A 22716-nucleotide genomic window follows, 5' to 3' on the forward strand; every position below is an offset into this window, starting at 1 on the left:
ACTTCTCTCTCTAAAAACAACACTACCTCACTCTCTCACTACATCACTCTCTCAATCTATAACTCACTACATCACTCACTCTGTATCTCTCTACCTCACTCTTTCTATCTCACTAACTCACTTTCACTGTCTCTTTCACTACCTCTCTCTCTATTCTCACTACATCACATACCTCTCTGCTTACATCTGACTACCTCACAACATCCCTCCCCCTCACTACATCAGTTTCACTCTCACTACCTCACTCTCTCACACTACCTCACTCTATATCTCACTACCTCACTCTCTCTCTGCTAATGCAATAGGTATCACATGTGCAAAATATTAGGCTAATGACAACAGAAATGACAATGCCATTTATTTAAAGATAAAAAAAACACAATACCAATAGCTCTACCTATACCATTGCCGTGACCATTGCATTGTAAATGCTTGTTACTACAGTGTCATGATGTTCACACCAACTTAAGAAATCGTGATTCCTGTACCATAGCCAATAGACTAGGCTATATAGGGACTTATTCCTACGATGTATTCATGTCCCAATTTGCACGTTACACTCGCGGTACATACGTAGATTTTCACTGTGATCACAGAACGCTCCAGTGAAAACAGCACACTTTTCTTTAATGCTCTCACTTTTCACAAACCTGTTATTTTTCAGACGTATATATAGACTAGGACACTTTTTTTTGTTGAAAATCTTTTTATTACAAGAAACACTCCATTACAAAGCACATCAGTTTACGTCGGAAGATCATTGGCAGCATATACAAGACAATTAGTTAAAACCTCCCTCAGCAGGAACAAATGCGGCCCATGACCATGGATCAAGCACCTACAGAACCCACATGCAGTACCTAGGCCCCACCACACCGCTAACTAGACCCTCCCCTCCCATGTAACCGCGCCTAAACCCTACACCGCCCCCTCCCCCATCCCTTGAGTATCACATGGTTCCCTCAGTTGAGATTGATTGCGCTCCAAGCGTGCCCTGCAGGCCAGAGACTAGGACACTTTTAACATCACTGGGAACTTGGTAATCGGAGCTCCTTTGACTAAGAGTATACGGATAGCCTAGGATTGCTTATGGACAATAAAGCTTTTGTCGTCTCAACTCGGTCCTCGGGAGCGATGCACTCTAGTAGTTTGCATGGGCGTGACTGTTGGACTTGGCCCTTCTGGCAGGTTCAGCCCTCAACTTTTTGCCTTTTTTTTTTTAACTCTTTTTATTTACCAAACTAAATTCAGTCTTGGGATCATTACATACAGGGGTTACATTAGTCACAGAGTCATCATTGCAGGACAAATACAAGGACATCATGACTGGTACATTAATTCACATGCTACAATCTGCACCGATTACGTTACAGTGTACTTAGGGCATCAATGGGTTCCATATAGGGGGGATCACACAAATTGCTGCGGTATTCATTCCAGTTGGACCACTTAGCTATCCATTTCCTGGGGCACCCCCAGGCTACATACACTGTCTTTTCTTGGAGCATACACCAGTCCATATCCTTCTTCCAGGAGCTGAGTGTCGGAGGTGTAACTGCTCCCCACAGCCGTGCTATATTCCTTTGGCGATTGCCAGACCCAGCGTCACCCATTGTCTACCTTTTGTTGAGAGATATGTGGGTTCCCATATGTTCAGCAGACACCTTTTTACCTCCAGACGCAGTTCTACTCCCCAAACCTCCTGCATGCAGTTGTGAACCCGCTTCCAATAAGTTTGCAGCAAAGGGCATTCCAATATTATGTGGAAGAAAGTGCCCGCCTCCCCACAACCCCTCCTGCAGAGCCCCTCTTCACTGCGGCCCATCAACATTAGCCTTGTGCCGGATATATATACACGGTGAAGTATTTTCAACTGAACGAGTCTCAACTTGGCCGAAATCGCTAATTCTTTGGGGGAAGCTAGTGACTCTCTCCATTCCTCGTCGTCAATTTCAAGACCTTCCGCCTCCCATTTCTCTCTAAGAGCGAATAAGGGGTCCGGAGTGTGGTTTATGAGCTTTTTGCAAGTCAGGGAAATCGCCTTTTCAGGGAGGTGGCCATCTAGCAGCCTGTCCTCGAGGGGGGAGGATTCTGGAAGTAGAGTCCCTGGTGGAATGTTTGTCTGGAGAGGGTGTCTGACCTGCAAATATCTAAAGTGTTCCGAGCGAGCAAGGTCATAGGTATGTTGGAGCGAAGCGAATGTCACCATTCCTTCAGGACCCCACAGATCTGTAATGTGAGAAATTCCTATCAGGTCCCATTTGTGAAAACCCTTAGTGCGACTCAATGTGCCCAGCCTCTCAGCCGCCCATAATGGGGTAGACAGTGTAAGTTTGCCCGCCCATCCCAATTTCCTATTAACGATGTGGCAGAGTTCAACGAAGTGTTTTGTCGGGCCTGTGAGGAGGTATCTGCTTGGCCTGGAACAGAGCTCAGCCTCAAAGCCCCCCCTCCCACCCCCCGGTAGGAGCCACCTATCCATCCCATAGCCCGGGTCATTTCCGTCACAGTAGGTGCCCTGATTTATGGTGGAGAGATGCGCCGCCCAGTAATATTTCCGAATATCCGGAAGTGCTATACTCCCGTCATACCATCCCAATATAAGTTTCTGCAGGGACATTCGGGGCGTTCCGGTCCACAAGAGATCTCGTTGGGTGACTTTGATATCCGCAAAATATCTCTGGGGAATTAAATCTAGGTAGTTCTGGAGGGCGTAAAGAAACCGCTGCAGTGCCATCATTTTAAAGAGTGCTGCCCGCCCTAGTAGGGACAACGGCAGAGTCGTCCAGGTGGTTGCATCTCTCTTTAACCGTTGTAGAGGCGGCAATGAATTTCTCTCGTATCTTAGAGTCGTGTCCTTTGAGATAAAAATTCCCAGGTACGTGAACCCCTCCGCCGCTACCTTGATTGGGTAATTGCGCAGGATAGGCGGGGGGAAGGCTCCGTGGAGGACGTAAAGGAGTGACTTACTGTGGTAATCTACTTATGCTTTCTTGTATATAAATGTTAATGTGGAATTGTATGTATGTCAGGTTAGAATTGATAGTGTCATAGAGTGATGTCATGAGTTCTAGATAACTTTAGAAGTAAACTTGGACAGTTAGTTCCAGGGTGTCCTGCTGTTGGTTGGATGGGATTCTTGCTACAATAAATCTAAGATAAAAACTACATCTGCCTACATTTATTATTGGACCTGCTTCACTGGCGTAGTCGGCAGAGGAAAAGAATCTCAACAAAGGAAGATTGGTGAGGAGCACTTCATTTTTTTTTGCTTTAAAAAAAAAAAAGAACAATTTGGCATTGGATACTTGACATCATTAATCTTGGAATCATAGATCTACTGTTAAATATCCTGGGGATTGGGAGCTTTTCGCCGCATTTCCTAAGCTGTCTTGTGGGTACTCGATGCGGGCTCATCCCAAATTATTATTTTGCCAATTCGAGTTTTTTTTTTTTTTTGTCGCTCCGTTATTCTGTGCCACATTTCCTGTACCAGCGAAGAAGCAATTTTTAACCACTACTAATTTGTGGAAGTGGCTATCAGTAAACCTTTTTAATGCTAACTTTTACAAATGATGGGGAAAATTAAGCAGTTACATGTATGACTTTGCGCGCAGCTAAAGAGTAAAGTAACTGAATAAAATGAAGCCAAGCGTGAAAGAAATTGGAAACTAACAGCAGCTCGTGCAGTGTGATTAAGTGAGCATGAAGAGAAACATGGAGTCAAGCTCATGAGCTTCAATGCATTTGAGAAAAGCTGTTTAGTCATTTTAAGTGCCAGAAGTCTCTGTGTGCATTCATCAATCAGGCACGATGTCTGTGTTTTAAAGTAAACAAAGTATGTGGAGCTAAGCGCGTGAAAACCATTGCTGAAGGGAAGTTGTTGTGTACGTATCGATCAAGGGTGACGGCTGGATTTTAAAAGTTAATAAGGCATTTGGAGTTAGCGCGTGGAAACAAACAGTTTATGGCATTCTTTAAAACTTACTGATTTTGACGTCTCTGAAGATTGCGTGTCATTCCGAACTCTGTGACGAAGGATCATTCTTCATCGACTGAGTTGCCCAGCTATCTGTTGGAGAGCAGCTTGAACTAGCAGAGATCCTGTAGTTTTGCAACATCAGTCATAACGTCATAACGTTATGCGTGTCAGCCATTTTGGATACTAGAAGTCAATTTCATCGCTTCGTCTGATGTTTCAAGTCGAGCTCTTTCAGTTGGAGTTGCTTTTGGCCTCAATAATGCTTCATTATTCACAAGATAACCATCATCTCTGGTGAATTCTACTTGAAGAATTTGGAGGGAAAAGTAAAACTATTGAAACCAGATATTAGACCTTTGGCTTATGGTGGGGAACCCATTAAGTTACATGTGTATTTCATTGGTCTCATCGAATTTAAAGGAAGATTTGTTTCGGGTAAGATTTACGTTTTGAAGAAGGGGGATAGTATAATTAGTTGGATTCATCAGGGTGACCTTGGTGTGTACTTAGATCCCAATGCTGACCCTCCTATTCAGTTGAGAGAGTTAGGGAGCGCTGTGGTGGTTGGAAAATCTGATTCTAACTTTATTGCTGGATTAAAGAACAGTTATCCCAAAGTTTTCAGTAATAAATTGGGCTGCCTTAAGGGCTACCAGCATAAGATTGTTCTTAAGGAAGATTCTATACCGGTTAGTTGTAAAGTGAGGAGTGTACCTATTGCTGTAAGATATGACATGAGAAGAGAGTTGGAAAAATTGGAGGATGGGGGCATCATTGAGGATGTGGAAGGGACCGAGTGGTTGGCTCCGGTAGTGGCAGCGAGGAAATCGAATGGAGATTTGAGATTATGCATTGACTTGCACCAGTTGAACAAGTGTGTTGTGGTGGATAAGCATCCTTTACCCAATTTAAATGAGCGTTTGATGCTGTTGGGTGGTTCTAAGATCTTTAGCACCATAGATCTCACCTAAGCGTATCATCAAATTGAACTTGAAGACTCATGTAAGGATCTCACCTCTTTCATAACTCCCTGTGGTACTTTTAGGTTTAAGCGCATGCCCTTTGGGATAGTGTCAGCTTCTTCGGTCTTCCAAGAGGGTCATGGAGAAAGTCTTATATGGTCTTGAAGGTACTTATGTTTACCAAGATGATATATTGATATATGGGGGGATGATGAAAGTCAACATGATGGAAGACTCAGGAAAACTTTGGAAAGGTTGGCTGGGCATAACTTAACTATCAAAGCTGAGAAATGTAGGTTTAGGACAGATTCGATAAATTATTTGGGGCACAACATTACCAGTGGTGGTGTTAAGCCTAAGTGTGAATTGGTCAACACCATTCAAGAGATCAGTTCGCCTTCATGTAAAAGTGATCTCATGAAATTTTTGGGCGTTGTTGAATACGATTCAAAGTTCGTAAAAAATGTTGCTGATTGTGCAGTCAACATGAGACACTTGTTAAAGAAAGGAGTTGACTTTGTATGGTCTGAGGAGTGTGAGGATGAGTTTTTGAAAATCAAGCAAAAGCTCAAATCTGCTCCTTCTCTTAGTAGTTTCAACCCAGAACTCAAGCCGATTCTCATCACTGACGTGAGTAAGGGCTTAAGTGCGGTTTTGCAACAGAAGGGTCCTGATGGAATGCAAACCATAATGTTTTTATCTCGCACCCTTAGGGACCCTGAGACAAGATACTCGGTGGTTGAGAGGGAGTCATTAGCTGTTTTCTGGGTGGTTAAAAAATTAAAAAAATTCCTTTGGGGTGTTGAGTTCGAGGTGTGAACCGATCACAAACCGTTAATTGAAATATTTAGCAAAAAAGGGCTTGATCTGATTTCTAGTAGGATAACGAAATGGGTGATTGGTTTGCAAAATTATAATTTTGTGATTCGTTATATTCCAGGATTGGAGAATAAAGTTGCTGATGTTCTGCCCCGTTTAACCCCTAAGTCAGAGGTTTTGGATGAGGAAGCTGAAGATGGTGATGAGTGGGTTTGTGCAATTGAACAAAGTGTAATTTCGGAGGAAAAGTGGTGTGATGAGATGCGTGCCGATGAAGTCTTAAATTAAGTTATGAGATTGATTAATAAAGGTTGGATGTGTAGTAAGGAAGAATCTGATGGCTGTAGGAAATTTGGGCCATTGCGAAACGAGCTTGCTATTGACAAGGTGTTGTTATTTTGTGGTACACGAGTCATTCCACCTACTGCGCTTAGGAAGGAGATCATTGATAAAGTACATTCTACACATGATGGAGTATCAAAATGTAAGGAGAAATTACGTATGATTTATTGGTGGCCAGGGATGGATAACCAAGTGGAACGTATGGTACGTGATTGTGTTGCATGTTCATTGAGTGATAAGTCTAAATGTCCTCGTGTTCAACCCGTGGTGTTGAGAAGAGGACCCTCTGGACCTTGGCAAGATGTTGCCTTGGATATTTTAGGTCCGATTAGTAGCAATGGGACACAAACCTATGTGCTTGCTGTTATTGACATGTTCTCACGGTGGCCAGAAGTATTTTTTTTATCAAGCGTTGATTCAAAGCACATCATTAAATGCTTGAAGGATTCATTCTCAAGAGAAGGGATTCCTTGTTCATTGTTGACAGACAACGGTGTTCAACTCGTTTTGGAGGAAATGAAGAAATTTCTTTCTTCCAAATGAGTCATTCATAAGACATGCTCTATTTATCACCCCGAGGGAAATGGCATGATTGAGAGATTCAATCGAGTGATTAAAGGCACTATATATATTGCAAAATCAGCCTCTATTGACTGGAAATCTGAAGTCTTGAGGAAGGTGGAGGAGTATAGATTGTTTCCTCATTCCACGACAGGGAAAACACCGTTTTTGTTGTTTAGAGGTCATGTTCCTAACACTAGTGCAGAACCGAGGGGGAATAAGAAGTACGAGATTAGCAGAGGAAAAGGAATGTGGTGGTGTTAAAATTAAGGAAAAAGAAGAAGAGAAAGCTAGGGCAAGAAAATGTTATTTTGATGCAAAGAAAAGTGTGAAAACAACTAAGGTAATGGTGGTAGATATGGTTATGATAAAACGTCCAGGTTTAAGGAGTAGTGCTAGTTCAAAATTCTTGAAACCCATTAAGGTCATAAAAGTATTTAGGAATGCTGTTAAAACCCAGGATTACCGCATATGGAACTTAAACTGAGTGGTGGTTGTTAAAGGCAAGTTAAATCACTGCTTGAGGGGTCATGTGGATGAAAATCATTCACGTTCTGACAATATGGATGGATTTCGATCACATGCTGGTGGGGAAGATGGAACACGGAGTTCATCGAGAGTTGCTAAATGACCACTGTATCTCTCTTACTATGTATGAGTTATTTGTTTTGTTGAGCTGCACAGTATATTTAATTCAAGTAAAGAGGGGAGGTGTCTGGTAATCTACTTATGCTTTCTTGTATATAAATGTTAATGTGGAATTGTATGTATGTCAGATTAGAATTGACAGTGCCATAGAGTGATGTCATGAGTTCTAGATAACTTTAGAAGTAAACTTGGACAGTTAGTTCCAGGGTGTCCTGCTGTTGGTTGGATGGGATTCTTGCTAAAATAAATCTAAGATACAAACTACATCTGCCTACATTTATTATTGGACCTGCTTCACTTACCCCAGTTGATACTATACCCTGAGTTCTTCCCGAAGCTGGTAAAGATGTCTAGCGCCACTATCAGGGACTGACGAGGATTCGCTAGGTACAGGAGAATGTCGTCAGCGTACAGCGAGATCCTGTCTTCCCATCGTCAGCCTCCTCAAGGAGAGATCCTGACTTACCCAGGCAGCCAGTGGCTCTAGGGAAAGGGCATAGAGCAAGGGCGAAAGGGGGCATCCCTGTCGCGTTCCTCTTCCTAGGGTAAAGACCTCCGATTTCTTATTGTTCACTACCACCTGAGCTAAGGGTTCAGCGTAGAGGAGGCGTCCCCAACCGATAAAGTTTGGGCCAAAACCCAGTTTTCGAAGGACTGCCATCATATACGGCCATTCTAGCGTGTCAAACGCCATCGCGGCGTCTAGCGATACCACCACCGCGTCTTCCTGCCTCGCGTGGCAGCGTCCTAGCACGCCATGCTCCGCTCCATTTGCTTCTGTGACATTCTCCTCATGTATCATTGCTGTTCCTATTGTGAAGCGCTCTGACGCCTTTGGGTAAAGGCCCCGCTATATAAGAATGCATTAATAAAATAAAACAAAAATGGGCTTTGCCAATGCTTGTTGTTTTGAGACTCTGGTCCCCCTGCCAGTAGAGGCGCTTGTGACGCGCACTCCAGGCCTCATCTGCCTCCGGCGCCCCCACCCCACCCCACCCCACCCCGTGGGAGCGGATCCCGCCGGGGCCGCCTCAGGATCAGCTTCCGGTGCCGCCTCCGCCGGCTCAGGATCCGCTTCCGGGGATCTGGCGGCGCCGCCTTAGGGCAACATGACACCCTGGACGTTTAAATCTTGGCGCTCGGCATCCTGTACTCCTATTGGCTGCTCGCGAAGTCAATCCTCCTTCAAAGTCCAATGCCGCATCGAGCCGTGGGCGCCCGTCCGCCTCGCGGGTGTGACCGCCGGGTCCAATGAGCGGCCGGGCTGTGGGCGCGTCACGGCTGCCGCCGCTGCGGTTGGTCGGACGCGGCTCGAGCCGGGGGGCTGGGCGGCCACGTCTGGGCTGTGGCGGAGGCGAGGCAGTGACGCGTTTCCGGTCACGGGACGGAGGCGCGCGGGGCAGTGTTACCGGCATCGGAGGCTCGCGATCGTCGCGCGCGGCTGGAGCGGAAGTGACGGACGCGTCCACGGCGGCCCCCGGAAGCCCCCTCATGCCCCTGCGGCCCTCGCTGCCCCCGCTGCTGGGGGGGGCGCTGTGCCAGTGCGAGCCCCCCCCGGCCCCCTGCGGCGGCGCGCAGTGCGGGGGCCCCGAGCAGGAGCAGCGGCTGCAGCGGCTCTTCCAGCAGCTCGACGTCAACCGCGACGGGGGGCTCTGCGTCACCGACCTGCGCGTGGGGCTCCGGCGGCTGGGGGTGCACCGCACCGAGGGGGAGCTCAGGGTGAGTGACGTCACACCGAGGGGGGCACCGAGGGGGGGCTGAGGGTGAGTGACGTCACACCGAGGGGGGCACCGAGGGGGGGCTGAGGGTGAGTGACGTCACACCGAGGGGGGGGGCTGAGGGTGAGTGACGTCACACCGAGGGGGGGGGCACCGCACCGAGGGGGAGCTGAGGGTGAGTGACGTCACACCGAGGGGGGGGGCTGAGGGTGAGTGACGTCACACCGAGGGGGGGGCACCGCACCGAGGGGGAGCTGAGGGTGAGTGACGTCACACCGAGGGGGGGGGCACCGCACCGAGGGGGAGCTGAGGGTGAGTGACGTCACACCGAGGGGGGGGGCTGAGGGTGAGTGACGTCACACCGAGGGGGAGCTGAGGGTGAGTGACGTCACACCGAGGGGGGCCCCGAGGGGGAGCTCAGGGTGAGTCACAGGGGGGGGGCTCCGAGGGGGGGCTGAGGGTGAGTGACGGGGGGGGGGGAGGGGGGGCACCGCACCGAGGGGGAGCTGAGGGTGAGTGACCGAAGGGGGGGGCTGAGGGTGAGTCTGAGGGGGGGCACGGGGGGGGGTCTGAGGGTGGGTGAGGGGGTGAGTGTAAGTGAGGGGGTTGGGGAGTTGAGTGTAAGTGAGGGGGCTGTGGGGGAGCTGAGGGGGGTGGGGTGAGTGTAAGTAAGGGGGCTGGGGGGGTAAGGGTGAGGGGGTGAGTGTAAGTGAGGGGGCTGTGGGGGTGGGGTGAGTGTAAGTGAGGGGGCTGGGGGGGTAAGGGTGAGGGGGTGAGTGTAAGTGAGGGGGCTGAGGGGGGTGGGGTGAGTGTAAGTGAGGGGGCTGAGGGGGGTGGGGTGAGTGTAAGTGAGGGGGTTGGGGAGTTGAGGATGAGTGAGTGTAAGTGAGGGGGCTGTGGGGGAGCTGAGGGGGGTGGGGTGAGTGTAAGTGAGGGGGCTGAGGGGGGTGGGGTGAGTGTAAGTGAGGGGGTTGGGGAGCTGAGGATGAGTGAGGGGGTGAGTAGAGTGAAAGGGGGAGCTGAGGATGAGTGAGGGGGTGAGTGTAAGTGAGGGGGTAAGGGTGAGGAGGTGAGTGTAAGTGAGGGGGCCGTGGGGGAGCTGAGGGGGGTTAGGGTGAGGGGGTGAGTGTAAGTGAGGGGGTTGGGGAGCTGAGGATGAGTGAGGGGGTGAGTAGAGTGAAAGGGGGAGCTGAGGATGAGTGAGGGGGTGAGTGTAAGTGAGGGGGTAAGGGTGAGGAGGTGAGTGTAAGTGAGGGGGCCGTGGGGGAGCTGAGGGGGGTTAGGGTGAGGGGGTGAGTGTAAGTGAGGGGGTTGGGGAGCTGAGGATGAGTGAGGGGGTGAGTAGAGTGAAAGGGGGAGCTGAGGATGAGTGAGGGGGTGAGTGTAAGTGAGGGGGTAAGGGTGAGGAGGTGAGTGTAAGTGAGGGGGCCGTGGGGGAGCTGAGGGGGGTTAGGGTGAGGGGGTGAGTGTAAGTGAGGGGGTTGGGGAGCGGAGGATGAGTGAGGGGGTGAGTAGAGTGAAGGGGGAGCTGTGGGTGAGGGAGGGCTGAGGGTTCTATGAGAAACTTGTCAATCAAAGCTGGTTTCTGCCTCATCTCTGATTAACAAATTATCCGTTCCCCGAATATCTAAATTTGTTTTCAGTGTTTTTTTATCCAGTCATTCCGTGTGGTTTGTTCCTCTGTGTACATTGATGGAGTCCTCGCCACAGTGACTTGTATTATTATAAAGTGGTGTTTGAGGGGCTGCGCTGGTGAATTGTCTGTAAACCTACAGACTGCCAAAAAGAACGGTTCCCTCGGGAGAAGCTAAGAGCCTTTGCTTCCTCGACAATTGTAATGAAGTGGTCTGGAGCGAAATCAGAGTTTGTAAAAGACCAGCTGTTTAATAGATAACAATATATATATTAAAAAAATGCACACGCCCATCGAAGCATTGGGTATATACATTACATGAATACAATGCTCCTTGCGGACGGCACAGTGGTGATGGATGGTGAAAGATAGTGAACAGTTGCGCCCAGTGATAAACCAAGCAATTGTTGACTTGTCGCATGTGTTTCAGTAATAGGGAGCCTACGTCCCAAATGACCATATAGGTTCAACCCGTACAAGCATTCATTAAAGTAAACACATGTTACTATTTGACCCGCAAGTATCAAATTGTAACAGAATGTTCATCAGGACCTCTTAGGGGAAGAAGCGTCGACACGTGTTGACTTTAATGAAATCAAATTGTAACAGTCTTGTCCTGGTGAAGACTCCTTTACAGTTTCATACTTAGAGGTTGAAACAGTGACGTGTGTTGACCTTAATGAATATTTGCAATGGGTGGAACCTATACAGCCTAAAAATGTGATCCCTGCCAGAAGCCCTTGGTTCACCAAAGTTGGCCTGAAAATTTAACTTGAACATTGCAGCTACTGTACATGCCGTTCATTCATGGATTGTTCGCAGTCCTGGGTACCAGTTGATACTTCTTTTCCCTCACTGATTGCTTTCTAGCACTGTGTGGGGTTTTTGTCTGTGGGCTGGGCACAATTGGTGGAGGTGCCGTGTTTTGTAGATAAGTTGTATTACTTGACGCCGGCCTGCAACGGGGTTCTACTCTATTCTGCTCGTGAATGTTACAAGTGAGAGGTCCCTTTTTAGGATCGTGGGCGTGAATTAATGAGATGTAGGTTGTCAGTGGTGTGATTTTCGTAGTTCTCTGGTTGATTAAGTGTGACCTTATTATTCTTTGTTTTGGGGGCATCCCTCCCTGGTCCAGGGTTCTTGATGTACCCCATGACAGGGTACATGCCGGATCACTTTACTTTCAGGGGGTAGAGAAGTTTCCATCGCATGCTACAGGCTTCCTGAAGGGAGTCTGTGGCTAACCCCTGCGTATGAAAGCTGAGGTGACACCAACCATGTGATTTTCTTGGATAGAGGCTCTTGAGGTGTAGTTTGACAGCACATCTATTACTAGACCTTATATAATCAACAGGAAAAAGAGCTTTCAGGAATACTATAGGGTTAGGGACCCGGGCTCTGTCCAAATGTTGGTGCCTTGATTGGACAGAAGTTGAGTGGTTCCTCTAAAAGAGCAGAGCTGAGTTGGTTATAATGACATTCTATTTATCTAGATCAGGTGAGGGATGAGTGGGTAATACTGCTGTCAGGCACCTGAGATGGATGGCTTGTATGGCTCCCGGGCACCTGCTGAGAGATGGGTGGAGACCTGCACTGCTTCTATCGGGCTTAGTGAAAGACCAGAGAGTAGTAAGGGATTGGCTGGCGGAGTGACCATATAGGACGATATTAGTGGGTGTGTAATACTGCTTCGTAAAAATTCTGAGACCGTGATTTTAGCAGCACTATTGTATTGGGGTGTGAGGTGTAGTGTTAGGAGAGGACGTCTGCCTGAGGAGAGTGTCTGGTAGGGCGACTGCCTGCGGAGAGTGGCTGGTAGGGCGACTGCCTGCGGAGAGTGGCTGGTAGGGCGACTGCCTGCGGAGAGTGGCTGGTAGGGCGACTGCCTGCGGAGAGTGGCTGGTAGGGCGGCTGCCTGCGGAGAGTGGCGAGTAGGGCGGCTGCCTGCGGAGAGTGGCTGGTAGGGCGGCTGCCTGCGGAGAGTGGCGGGTAGGGCGGCTGCCTGCGGAGAGTGGCGGGTAGGGCGGCTGCCTGCGGAGAGTGTCTGGTAGGGCGGCTGCCTGCGGAGAGTGGCTGGTAGGGCGGCTGCCTGCGGAGAGTGGCGAGTAGGGCGGCTGCCTGCGGAGAGTGGCTGGTAGGGCGGCTGCCTGCGGAGAGTGGCGGGTAGGGCGGCTGCCTGCGGAGAGTGTCTGGTAGGGCGACTGCCTGCGGAGAGTGGCTGGTAGGGCGGCTGCCTGCGGAGAGTGTCTGGTAGGGCGGCTGCCTGCGGAGAGTGGCTGGTAGGGCGACTGCCTGCGGAGAGTGTCTGGTAGGGCGGCTGCCTGCGGAGAGTGGCTGGTAGGGCGGCTGCCTGCGGAGAGTGGCTGGTAGGGCGACTGCCTGCGGAGAGTGTCTGGTAGGGCGGCTGCCTGCGGAGAGTGGCGGGTAGGGCGGCTGCCTGCGGAGAGTGGCGGGTAGGGCGGCTGCCTGCGGAGAGTGGCTGGTAGGGCGGCTGCCTGCGGAGAGTGGCTGGTAGGGCGGCTGCCTGCGGAGAGTGGCGGGTAGGGCGGCTGCCTGCGGAGAGTGTCTGGTAGGGCGGCTGCCTGCGGAGAGTGGCTGGTAGGGCGGCTGCCTGCGGAGAGTGGCGAGTAGGGCGGCTGCCTGCGGAGAGTGGCGGGTAGGGCGGCTGCCTGCGGAGAGTGTCTGGTAGGGCGGCTGCCTGCGGAGAGTGGCGAGTAGGGCGGCTGCCTGCGGAGAGTGGCGGGTAGGGCGGCTGCCTGCGGAGAGTGGCTGGTAGGGCGGCTGCCTGCGGAGAGTGGCGAGTAGGGCGGCTGCCTGCGGAGAGTGGCTGGTAGGGCGGCTGCCTGCGGAGAGTGGCGGGTAGGGCGGCTGCCTGCGGAGAGTGGCGGGTAGGGCGGCTGCCTGCGGAGTGTGGCGAGTAGGGCACCTGCCTGCGGAGAGTGGCGAGTAGGGCACCTGCCTGCGGAGTGTGGCCAGTAGGGCACCTGCCTGCGGAGAGTGGCGAGTAGGGCGGCAGCTTGTGCTCTTTCTGTCTGCTCGATGCAGAAGGTTGTCATGTGGATTTAGTTGCAACGATTGGGTATATTCCATGTCCTAAAGAGGATCCCCCAGTTTTTTTCTTGCTGATTGGGGAGTGGAGTCATTCATACTGGTCGGGGTGTTTGCTTGTTTTTGGTAGATCCAGATGGGGGTAAAGCTGGCAAGAGCAGTGGCTCGTTTTTGGTGGAATCCGGTGGGGAAAAGGCTAGGCAGAGTGGTTTCTTGTCCCTGGTAGATTCGAGTGGGTAAAGGCCGGGCATGGTGGTGTCTGGTCCTTAGTATATTCTTGCTTGGAAGGCTGGCTAGGTTGGTTTCTTGTCTAGTAGATTCAGGTGGGGTAAGGCCAGCCCGGGTGGCCTCTTGTTCCTGATCGATTTAGGTGGGAAATGGCTGACCAGGCAGGTCTCCTGTCCCCGGTAGATACAGGTGGAGATAGACCGGCCAGAGCGGTGTCTAGCCCTGATAGATTCGGGTGAAAGAATGGTCAGGCCTCGAAAAACCCTAAACATGTTACTTCACCTGCAGGTCAAGTGACTTAAATAATCTATTCAACCTAATTATAATGCTCTTGCCCCATAAACTAGTTTCAAATTATGTGATCCAGGGCAAGTAGTTCAATTCACTGAGACACCATTTTCTTCTTAATCACATACAAGAGCAACTTCAAATAAGCAAGTTCAGCATGTCTGCTGTACAGAAACCTCTTTTGTTTGATTTAATAGACTATACTTTTGCTCCATATAAATCTAGCCACATATAGGACACACATGACCGCTGACTTGCCTCAGTTCATTAACCACATTGTCATCAGTGCGGGGGCAGGAATGTTTCTCAAATTGTTTAACTGTCACTTTTAATAAATACAGAACTAAGTATAAAGTAGCAGCACGCTGTTATTAGCAATCAGCAGATTTCACATTGACATGTTGTAAAACTAGATAGTGGACAATGTCTGGAAATCAAGTTTCTGCCAATATTTGTCATTTGCAGGTGGATAAAGGCCTCCTTGGGGAGGGGGGGGGGTTATATTTTATATTGGAAAGCAACCAAGTGGTGATCCGACCACGTGATTGGAGTCATTGTATGAAAGGTCACTAGTTCTGAGTTTTCAAGAATGAAATCTAGGATGTGTCCAGTGATTTTGTGGACGATTTGGTGCAGGTTAAGTGCCTGCGCTGATTGTTTTCAGATGGAGCATATTGGGTTTGTCAAACCAAATGTTGAGGGAACCCAGAACACATAGGTTGGAGCATAATGGTAATACATTTTGAATTGTCTGGGAATGTCGCATTGCTAGGTGAAGGTCTGTAAAGGAGCAGGAAGTTACCGGAAGAAGATGGTGTAGGATTGCATCTCGTCAAAGGGCCTCATAACCATGTATGGAGACCTCGTCGGCTTTAGTGATATTTAATGTTTGCCTGAACTCACCAGTTAGGCCACCTTCTCTTCTGCCCATGCGATTTTGCTCGATAGTTTGATAGCCTAGAGGAACGGCTTCATGCAGGACTGGAGCCATATCATCTTCCACCCGTGATTCAGTTATGAAAAGTAGGTCAGGTTTGTGTCAGGCTGACTAGGGTGGGTTTTTGGGTAAGCTTGGGTGGTTAAAGGCCGGCCTCAACAGTGTCTTGTCTTGGGTACACTTTGGTGGGTAAAGGTCGAGTGGTATGCCTTCTTCAGCCTTTGCCCCTCGTGTGTTCCCTGCCCTTTGCCCCTCGTGTGTTCCCTGCCCTTGGCCTATGACCCTCATGTGTTCCCTGCCCTCAGTCCCAGCCTATGCCCCTCGTGTGTTCCCTGCCCTCGGCCTTTGCCCCTCGTGTGTTCCCTGCCCTCGGCCTTTGCCCCTCGTGTGTTCCCTGCCCTTGGCCTATGACCCTTGTGTGTTCCCTGCCCTCAGTCCCGGCCTATGACCCTTGTGTGTTCCCTGCTCTCAGTCCCGGCCTATGAGCCTTGTGTGTTCCCTGCCCTCAGTCCTGGCCTTTGACCCTCGTGTGTTCCCTGCCCTCGGCCTTTGACCCTCGTGTGTTCCCTGCCCTCGGCCTTTGCCCCTCGTGTGTTCCCTGCCCTCGGCCTTTGCCCCTCGTGTGTTCCCTGCCCTCGGCCTTTGCCCCTCGTGTGTTCCCTGCCCTTGGCCTATGACCCTTGTGTGTTCCCTGCCCTCAGTCCCGGCCTATGACCCTCGTGTGTTCCCTGCCCTCGGCCTTTGCCCCTCGTGTGTTCCCTGCCCTCGGCCTTTGCCCCTCGTGTGTTCCCTGCCCTTGGCCTATGACCCTTGTGTGTTCCCTGCCCTCAGTCCTGGCCTATGACCCTTGTGTGTTCCCTGCCCTCAGTCCTGGCCTATGACCCTCGTGTGTGCCCTCAGTCCCGGCCTATGACCCTCGTGTGTTCCCTGCCCTCAGTCCCGGCCTTTGACCCTCTTGTGTTCCCTGCCCAGGCTCTGGGGTCCCGGGGGAGGCTCTGGGGTGCCCGGGGGAGGCTCTGGGGTGCCCGGGGGAGGCTCTGGGGTGCCCGGGGGGAGGCTCTGGGGTGCCCGGGGGAGGCTCTGGGGTGCCCGGGGAGGCTCTGGGGTGCCCGGGGGAGGCTCTGGGGTGCCCGGGGGAGGCTCTGGGGTGCCCGAGGGAGGCTCTGGGGTGCCCGAGGGAGGCTCTGGGGTGCCCGGGGGAGGCTCTGGGGTGCCCGGGGGAGGCTCTGGGGTGCCCGGGGGAGGCTCTGGGGTGCCCGGTGGAGGCTCTGGGGTGCCCGGTGGAGGCTCTGGGGTGCCCGGTGGAGGCTCTGGGGTGCCCGGTGGAGGCTCTGGGGTGCCCGGTGGAGGCTCTGTGGTGCCCGGTGGAGGCTCTGGGGTGCCCGGTGGAGGCTCTGGGGTGCCCGGTGGAGGCTCTGGGGTGCCCGGTGGAGGCTCTGGGGTGCCCGGTGGAGGCTCTGGGGTGCCCGGTGGAGGCTCTGGGGTGCCCGGTGGAGGCTCTGGGGTGCCTGGTGGAGGCTCTGGGGTGCCTGGTGGAGGCTCAGAGGTCCTGGGGGAGGTCTGTCATGAGAAGGTCCGATGGGCTGGGGGGGTCGGATGTAGATTGTTCCCAGTGCCCCGCTCTATCCTCGCCCTCTGCTGGCTCCAGGGAGGGGCGGTGAACCCAGCGCCCTCGGCTGAGCTCATTCTTGGCAGCCGCTCCCAGGGCCTCCGGGGCCTTCATCAGAGGCCTCTCGGTTCCTGGGACCGGCAGGAGTCGTGCTCCTTGGCACAGCCTGGACACTGGCATGCCTCTGTCCATCCTGGATTGGACAACCTCTACAGGCGGGCTCTGGTCAGTGGGGGGAGGGGGGGCTTCACACCCTCAAACCTCCCCTGGTGGCACCTGAGCAGAGGGGGGGGCTCCACACCCTCAAACCTCCCCTGGTGGCACCTGAGCAGAGGGGGGGGGGGGCTCCACACCCTCAAACCTCCCCTGGTGGCACCTGAGCAGAGGGGGGGTCTCCACACCCTCAAACCTCCCCTGGTGGCACCTGAGCAGAGGGGGGGGGGCTCCACACCCTCAAACCTCCCCTGGTGGCACCTGAGCAGAGGGGGGGCTCCACACCCTCAAACCTTCCCTGGTGGCACCTGAGCAGAGGGGGGGGCTCCACACCCTCAAACCTCCCCTGGTGGCACCTGAGCAGAGGGGGGGCTCCACACCCTCAAACCTCCCCTCCCCTGGTGGCACCTGAGCAGAGGGGGGGGCTCCACACCCTCAAACCTCCCCTGGTGGCACCTGAGCAGAGGGGGGGGCTCCACACCCTCAAACCTCCCCTGGTGGCACCTGAGCAGAGGGGGGGCTCCACACCCTCAAACCTCCCCTGGTGGCACCTGAGCAGAGGGGGGGGGGGGGCTCCACACCCTCAAACCTCCCCTGGTGGCACCTGAGCAGAGGGGGGGGGGGGGCTTCACACCCTCAAACCTCCCCTGGTGGCACCTGAGCAGAGGGGGGGGGGGGGCTTCACACCCTCAAACCTCCCCTGGTGGCACCTGAGCAGAGGGGGGGGGCTTCACACCCTCAAACCTCCCCTGGTGGCACCTGAGCAGAGGGGGGGGCTCCACACCCTCAAACCTCCCCTGGTGGCACCTGAGCAGAGGGGGGGCTTCACACCCTCAAACCTCCCCTGGTGGCACCTGAGCAGAGGGGGGGGCTCCACACCCTCAAACCTCCCCTGGTGGCACCTGAGCAGAGGGGGGGGCTCCACACCCTCAAACCTCCCCTGGTGGCACCTGAGCAGAGGGGGGGGCTCCACACCCTCAAACCTCCCCTGGTGGCACCTGAGCAGAGGGGGGGGCTCCACACCCTCAAACCTCCCCTGGTGGCACCTGAGCAGAGGGGGGGCTTCACACCCTCAAACCTCCCCTGGTGGCACCTGAGCAGAGGGGGGGGGGCTCCACACCCTCAAACCTCCCCTGGTGGCACCTGAGCAGAGGGGGGGCTTCACACCCTCAAACCTCCCCTGGTGGCACCTGAGCAGAGGGGGGGGGGCTCCACACCCTCAAACCTCCCCTGGTGGCACCTGAGCAGAGGGGGGGGCTTCACACCCTCAAACCTCCCCTGGTGGCACCTGAGCAGAGGGGGGGGGCTCCACACCCTCAAACCTCCCCTGGTGGCACCTGAGCAGAGGGGGGGGCTTCACACCCTCAAACCTCCCCTGGTGGCACCTGAGCAGAGGGGGGGGGGCTCCACACCCTCAAACCTCCCCTGGTGGCACCTGAGCAGAGGGGGGGGGGGGCTCCACACCCTCAAACCTCCCCTGGTGGCACCTGAGCAGAGGGGGGGGGCTCCACACCCTCAAACCTCCCCTGGTGGCACCTGAGCAGAGGGGGGGGCTTCACACCCTCAAACCTCCTCTGGTGGCACCTGAGCAGAGGGGGGGGCTCCACACCCTCAAACCTCCCCTGGTGGCACCTGAGCAGAGGGGGGGGGGGCTCCACACCCTCAAACCTCCCCTGGTGGCACCTGAGCAGAGGGGGGGGGGGCTCCACACCCTCAAACCTCCCCTGGTGGCACCTGAGCAGAGGGGGGGGGGGCTCCACACCCTCAAACCTCCCCTGGTGGCACCTGAGCAGAGGGGGGGGCTTCACACCCTCAAACCTCCCCTGGTGGCACCTGAGCAGAGGGGGGGGCTCCACACCCTCAAACCTCCCCTGGTGGCACCTGAGCAGAGGGGGGGGGGGCTCCACACCCTCAAACCTCCCCTGGTGGCACCTGAGCAGAGGGGGGGGCTTCACACCCTCAAACCTCCCCTGGTGGCACCTGAGCAGAGGAGGGGGGGGCTCACCCCCTCAAACCTCCCCTGGTGGACCCTGAGCAGAGGGGGGGGGGGGCTCCACACCCTCAAACCTCCCCTGGTGGCACCTGAGCAAAGGAGGGGGGACTCGCACCCCCTCAAATTTCCCCTGGTGACACCTGGCCGGGGGTGGTTGGCAGTGGGTTTGTTGTCCCCATGGGTGGCAGTCTGTCCTGTCTGTGGGTCTGTCCTGTGTGGGTGTCCTGTCTGTGGGTCTGATGCGAGTATAAAATCCTAGGACATCCACAAAATAAGTGACCATACAAGCAGGACCAATAGAAAGAAAAAATTGTCAGGAGATAATGTGTGTATTTAAAAAAACACCATATATGTTTAATTATACATAAAAGATAAAAATCATATAGAGACTGATTCAATAAGTCAAACTATATGATACAATAAGACATTGACACGTTAAAAACAATTCTTTAACACAATAACTCGAAAGCATTCATTGAAAAACAATACACTTCTTAATAAAATTATAAATCCTAACTCATTGGACAATTATATACAAGCAGAAAATGTAAATAGAAACATCAGATATATCTATAACAATTTAATTCAATTGACTCGACGCGCGTTTCGGCAGTAGGAGAACTGCCTTCTTCAGGAGCCTTTGATTAAATTCTGTAAAAAGAATTTTTATTGAAAAAACATAGTTATATCTTGACATATACATATCTTTTAACAGTTTTAGTCTCTTTATCTACCAAAAAAATCCAGTAGTTCCTCACACAATGAAAATCATTTTTTTTAAAAAAATTAAAAAAAACCTTTCTATATCTCCTCTAAAGGTCCAGACATTTTAATTGGTCACTTAACGTCATATGTTAGACTGATATATGCAGAAAGTAGTGCGCACTCAGCTTGACTTCAACGGAGCTATTCTTATAGGTACTTTTAATGTTCATATGTATCAATCTTGAGTGATTACCTAATTGGAGATTCAAATATTCAATGCACATATATAATACATTTTGGTCTCACTTCCGGATATACACACATTAAGTCACTTAGATAGCTCAAAAGAACATTAATATTTTCGTCGTTAGATTAGAAGAATTTGCTAAAATTCACGGATAACAAAGTCATTTATAAAAATGATATCTAATTGTAGCCAAAATTTATAATGAGAACAGACTATATGATGAAACAAAATAGAAAGCAGCTTAAACTCAATGGGGCATTACAGACACAATTTGTATACGATACCATTGGGGTTAACAAGATATAGGTAATTAGTCCATATCCTTACATTAACACCAGCAAAAAAAGGGGTAGGTGGGAAAAAAGATTTTTGCTTTTATAGTTGAAAGATAAATGGATTCAAAGGACCAGTTACCTATTATTCTAACTGCTAACGTATATACTAAACTGTTCACACTGAGAAATCTTCTAGAAGTTGTATGTTTAAAGGGGGAAAATTACCTTTTTATTTTCAGTTGTTTATGTTCCAATATTGGTGGTCAAGACGAATCTTAAGATGCACAGGGCATAAAATAGGCTGAAACAATATAAATTTATGCAATGGCAAGCATTAGATGTTATCCTAAATCTTGGATCGTGTACATCAACTAATAATGCAACGTATCCTAGGGGTCGAGACGTCATAGTGTTACGAGAATAGATGAACATTTACCTTTAAAACCAAGCAAAAATGCCGACAGCAAGATGGTGCTGTTTCATTTGGAGAGCCGGGTTGGAATGCCGCTATTTTCAAAGTTTCTGCAAATAAATATCAGACGAACTCGAAGTAAATAAATAAAAAGTCATATCTGTGAGCTGGGGTAGTATTAATATCTTGAGTGTGGAGACAATTGTCACCTTAATTTAAGGGAGGTGGTGCAGACTTCAAGTGGGTTCGGATCAAGGCGATAGATCAGTGAAACTGCTTCGCCAGAACAAGATGTAAAGTCCACTACTGGCTGATCTTTAAAGAAAAATATCATTTCGTAAGGGGCCACATTTTGAGATTCAGACAGTTGCCAATATTAAAGCGGACATAATTCTCACCTTATAACAGTGTGAATATCGTGGACTGCAAAGTGGTGCAGTTCCAAATGGCGGGATTGCGGAGCTGCCTCGCCGAAAGTGATAAGTATTCCGCTTCTAATGAATCCTTAAAGACAGATATTTACATAAAGGGTCACATCTGACAGAAATACACGGTTCCTAATGTTTTCGAATGTGCTTACATCTCACCTTGTTAAAGTGCAAAATACACGGGCTGCAGGATGGTGCAGTTCCAGACGGCGAAATTGCGGAACTACTTCGCCGAAAAATGATGAGTATTCTGCTGCTATCGAGTCTTTAACAAAAAGGATAATTTACGTAAAGAGCCACATCCGTTAAAATTTGTACGGTTCTTAGCATATTAAAGTGGGCTTACGTCTCACCTTGATAAAATATAGATTTCTCGGGCTGCAAGATGGTGCAGTTCCAGGCGGCAGGACAGCGGTACGGCTTCTCCGGGGTAAATCGGTGTGCGCTCAATTACTGGCAACACTTTTAAATAGTGATTTAGGCGCGAAAAGAGAAAACGCGCAATCAGGTCTGGATGTAGTTGAAAGAGTGAGCGGACTATCCCGAGACCTCCGTCAGGATCCCGATTGAAAGATACCTTCTCTAAGATGGCGCCCAAAGGGCGTGAGGATATTAATCTATGCTGCCTAACTCTAAAGACACAAAACTAATGTGCTATAACGAAGAAACCGAGAGAGAGAATATCTCAATGAGGTCGCAAATACAAAAATCGCAAATAGATTGTACAGAAATAAAAAAATATCTAGTTAGATGTTTTAATACTAAAAAACGACATTTATTTACTACACCTATGGCATGATTTTTAATACCTAAAGCGGCAGCTATTTACACTTCGGTTAAGTCAATAATGTGACTCAACTTTCACATATAATTGTAAAATATATTTATTGTATGGACTAATAAACAAGGGGTGACTGAAGGCCATTATCTTATTTGGAGGGCCAGAAGACAATCTAGCTCTCTTAATATTTGTCTAATGGACTCAGTGTTAAACATATATGTTGGTTTACAGTGGGGATCAGAGGAGATCAGTGGAGGGCAGTAACAAAGTTCGGAACCATAACTTACATATTGTTACCTGATGTTATATGATTGCATTCTCCCACGGGATTTCAGCGTTTAATCCTGTTTTGAAGGTCCCCAAAGAAAAGATCCAGAACACCTCTCTTTTTTTCCTAATTTTTTCACCACCTTTACTGTCTGCGAGCCTAATTTTCTCTAAGATGCACCATCTGAAATCCTCTGGGCCATGATTGTGCTCTCTAAAGTGTTTAACTAGAGGTGCTACAGTTTTGTTAGTACGAATGGCTGAGCGGTGTTCCGTGAGTCTAGTTTGTATCTGTCTCGAGGTCTCCCCAACATATCCCAGTTGGCAAGGGCAAAGGATCAAATATATACAATTGGCTGTTTTACAATTCCATAGGCCTGTAGCTTTAAAATGGCAGCCATTGTGTACAAAAGATTCTCCGGAGATGATATTTTTACATGATTTACATGAGGAGCATCTAACAGTTCCTTTCATTGGGGAGTTATTATCAATTGATCTTTGGGAAAATTCAGAATTGACCTCTTTGGAGGAGAAACGAGAATGTACGATCAGATCCTTGAGATTTTTATTCCTTTTATGTGCATACAATGGTTTTTCCATTTTGACGTTGGTAGGGTTGG

At 50.8% G+C, this 22716-nt stretch overlaps 2 protein-coding genes across 3 annotated transcripts in view; one reads left to right on the forward strand and one right to left on the reverse strand.

Moving 5' to 3' along the window:
- NAIF1 (nuclear apoptosis inducing factor 1) overlaps positions 1–4069 on the reverse strand; it is a 135434-nt gene extending 131365 nt beyond the window's left edge. Inside the window, exon 1 of the mRNA XM_078646582.1 lies at positions 3989–4069. Within this exon, the coding sequence (XP_078502708.1) occupies positions 3989–4020 (32 nt within the window). The 5' untranslated portion in view covers positions 4021–4069. The remainder of the gene's footprint in view (positions 1–3988) is intronic.
- A 4481-nt stretch (positions 4070–8550) lies between these two features.
- SLC25A25 (solute carrier family 25 member 25) overlaps positions 8551–22716 on the forward strand; it is a 100427-nt gene continuing 86261 nt past the window's right edge. For both annotated transcript variants that reach the window (XM_078646676.1, XM_078646677.1), the window contains exon 1: positions 8551–9033. In XM_078646676.1, the coding sequence (XP_078502802.1) occupies positions 8566–9033 (468 nt within the window). In that variant the 5' untranslated portion in view covers positions 8551–8565. The remainder of the gene's footprint in view (positions 9034–22716) is intronic.

This window comes from Lissotriton helveticus, chromosome 5_2 (assembly GCF_964261635.1).
Source record: "Lissotriton helveticus chromosome 5_2, aLisHel1.1, whole genome shotgun sequence".
Classification (NCBI taxonomy): Eukaryota; Metazoa; Chordata; class Amphibia; order Caudata; family Salamandridae; genus Lissotriton; species Lissotriton helveticus.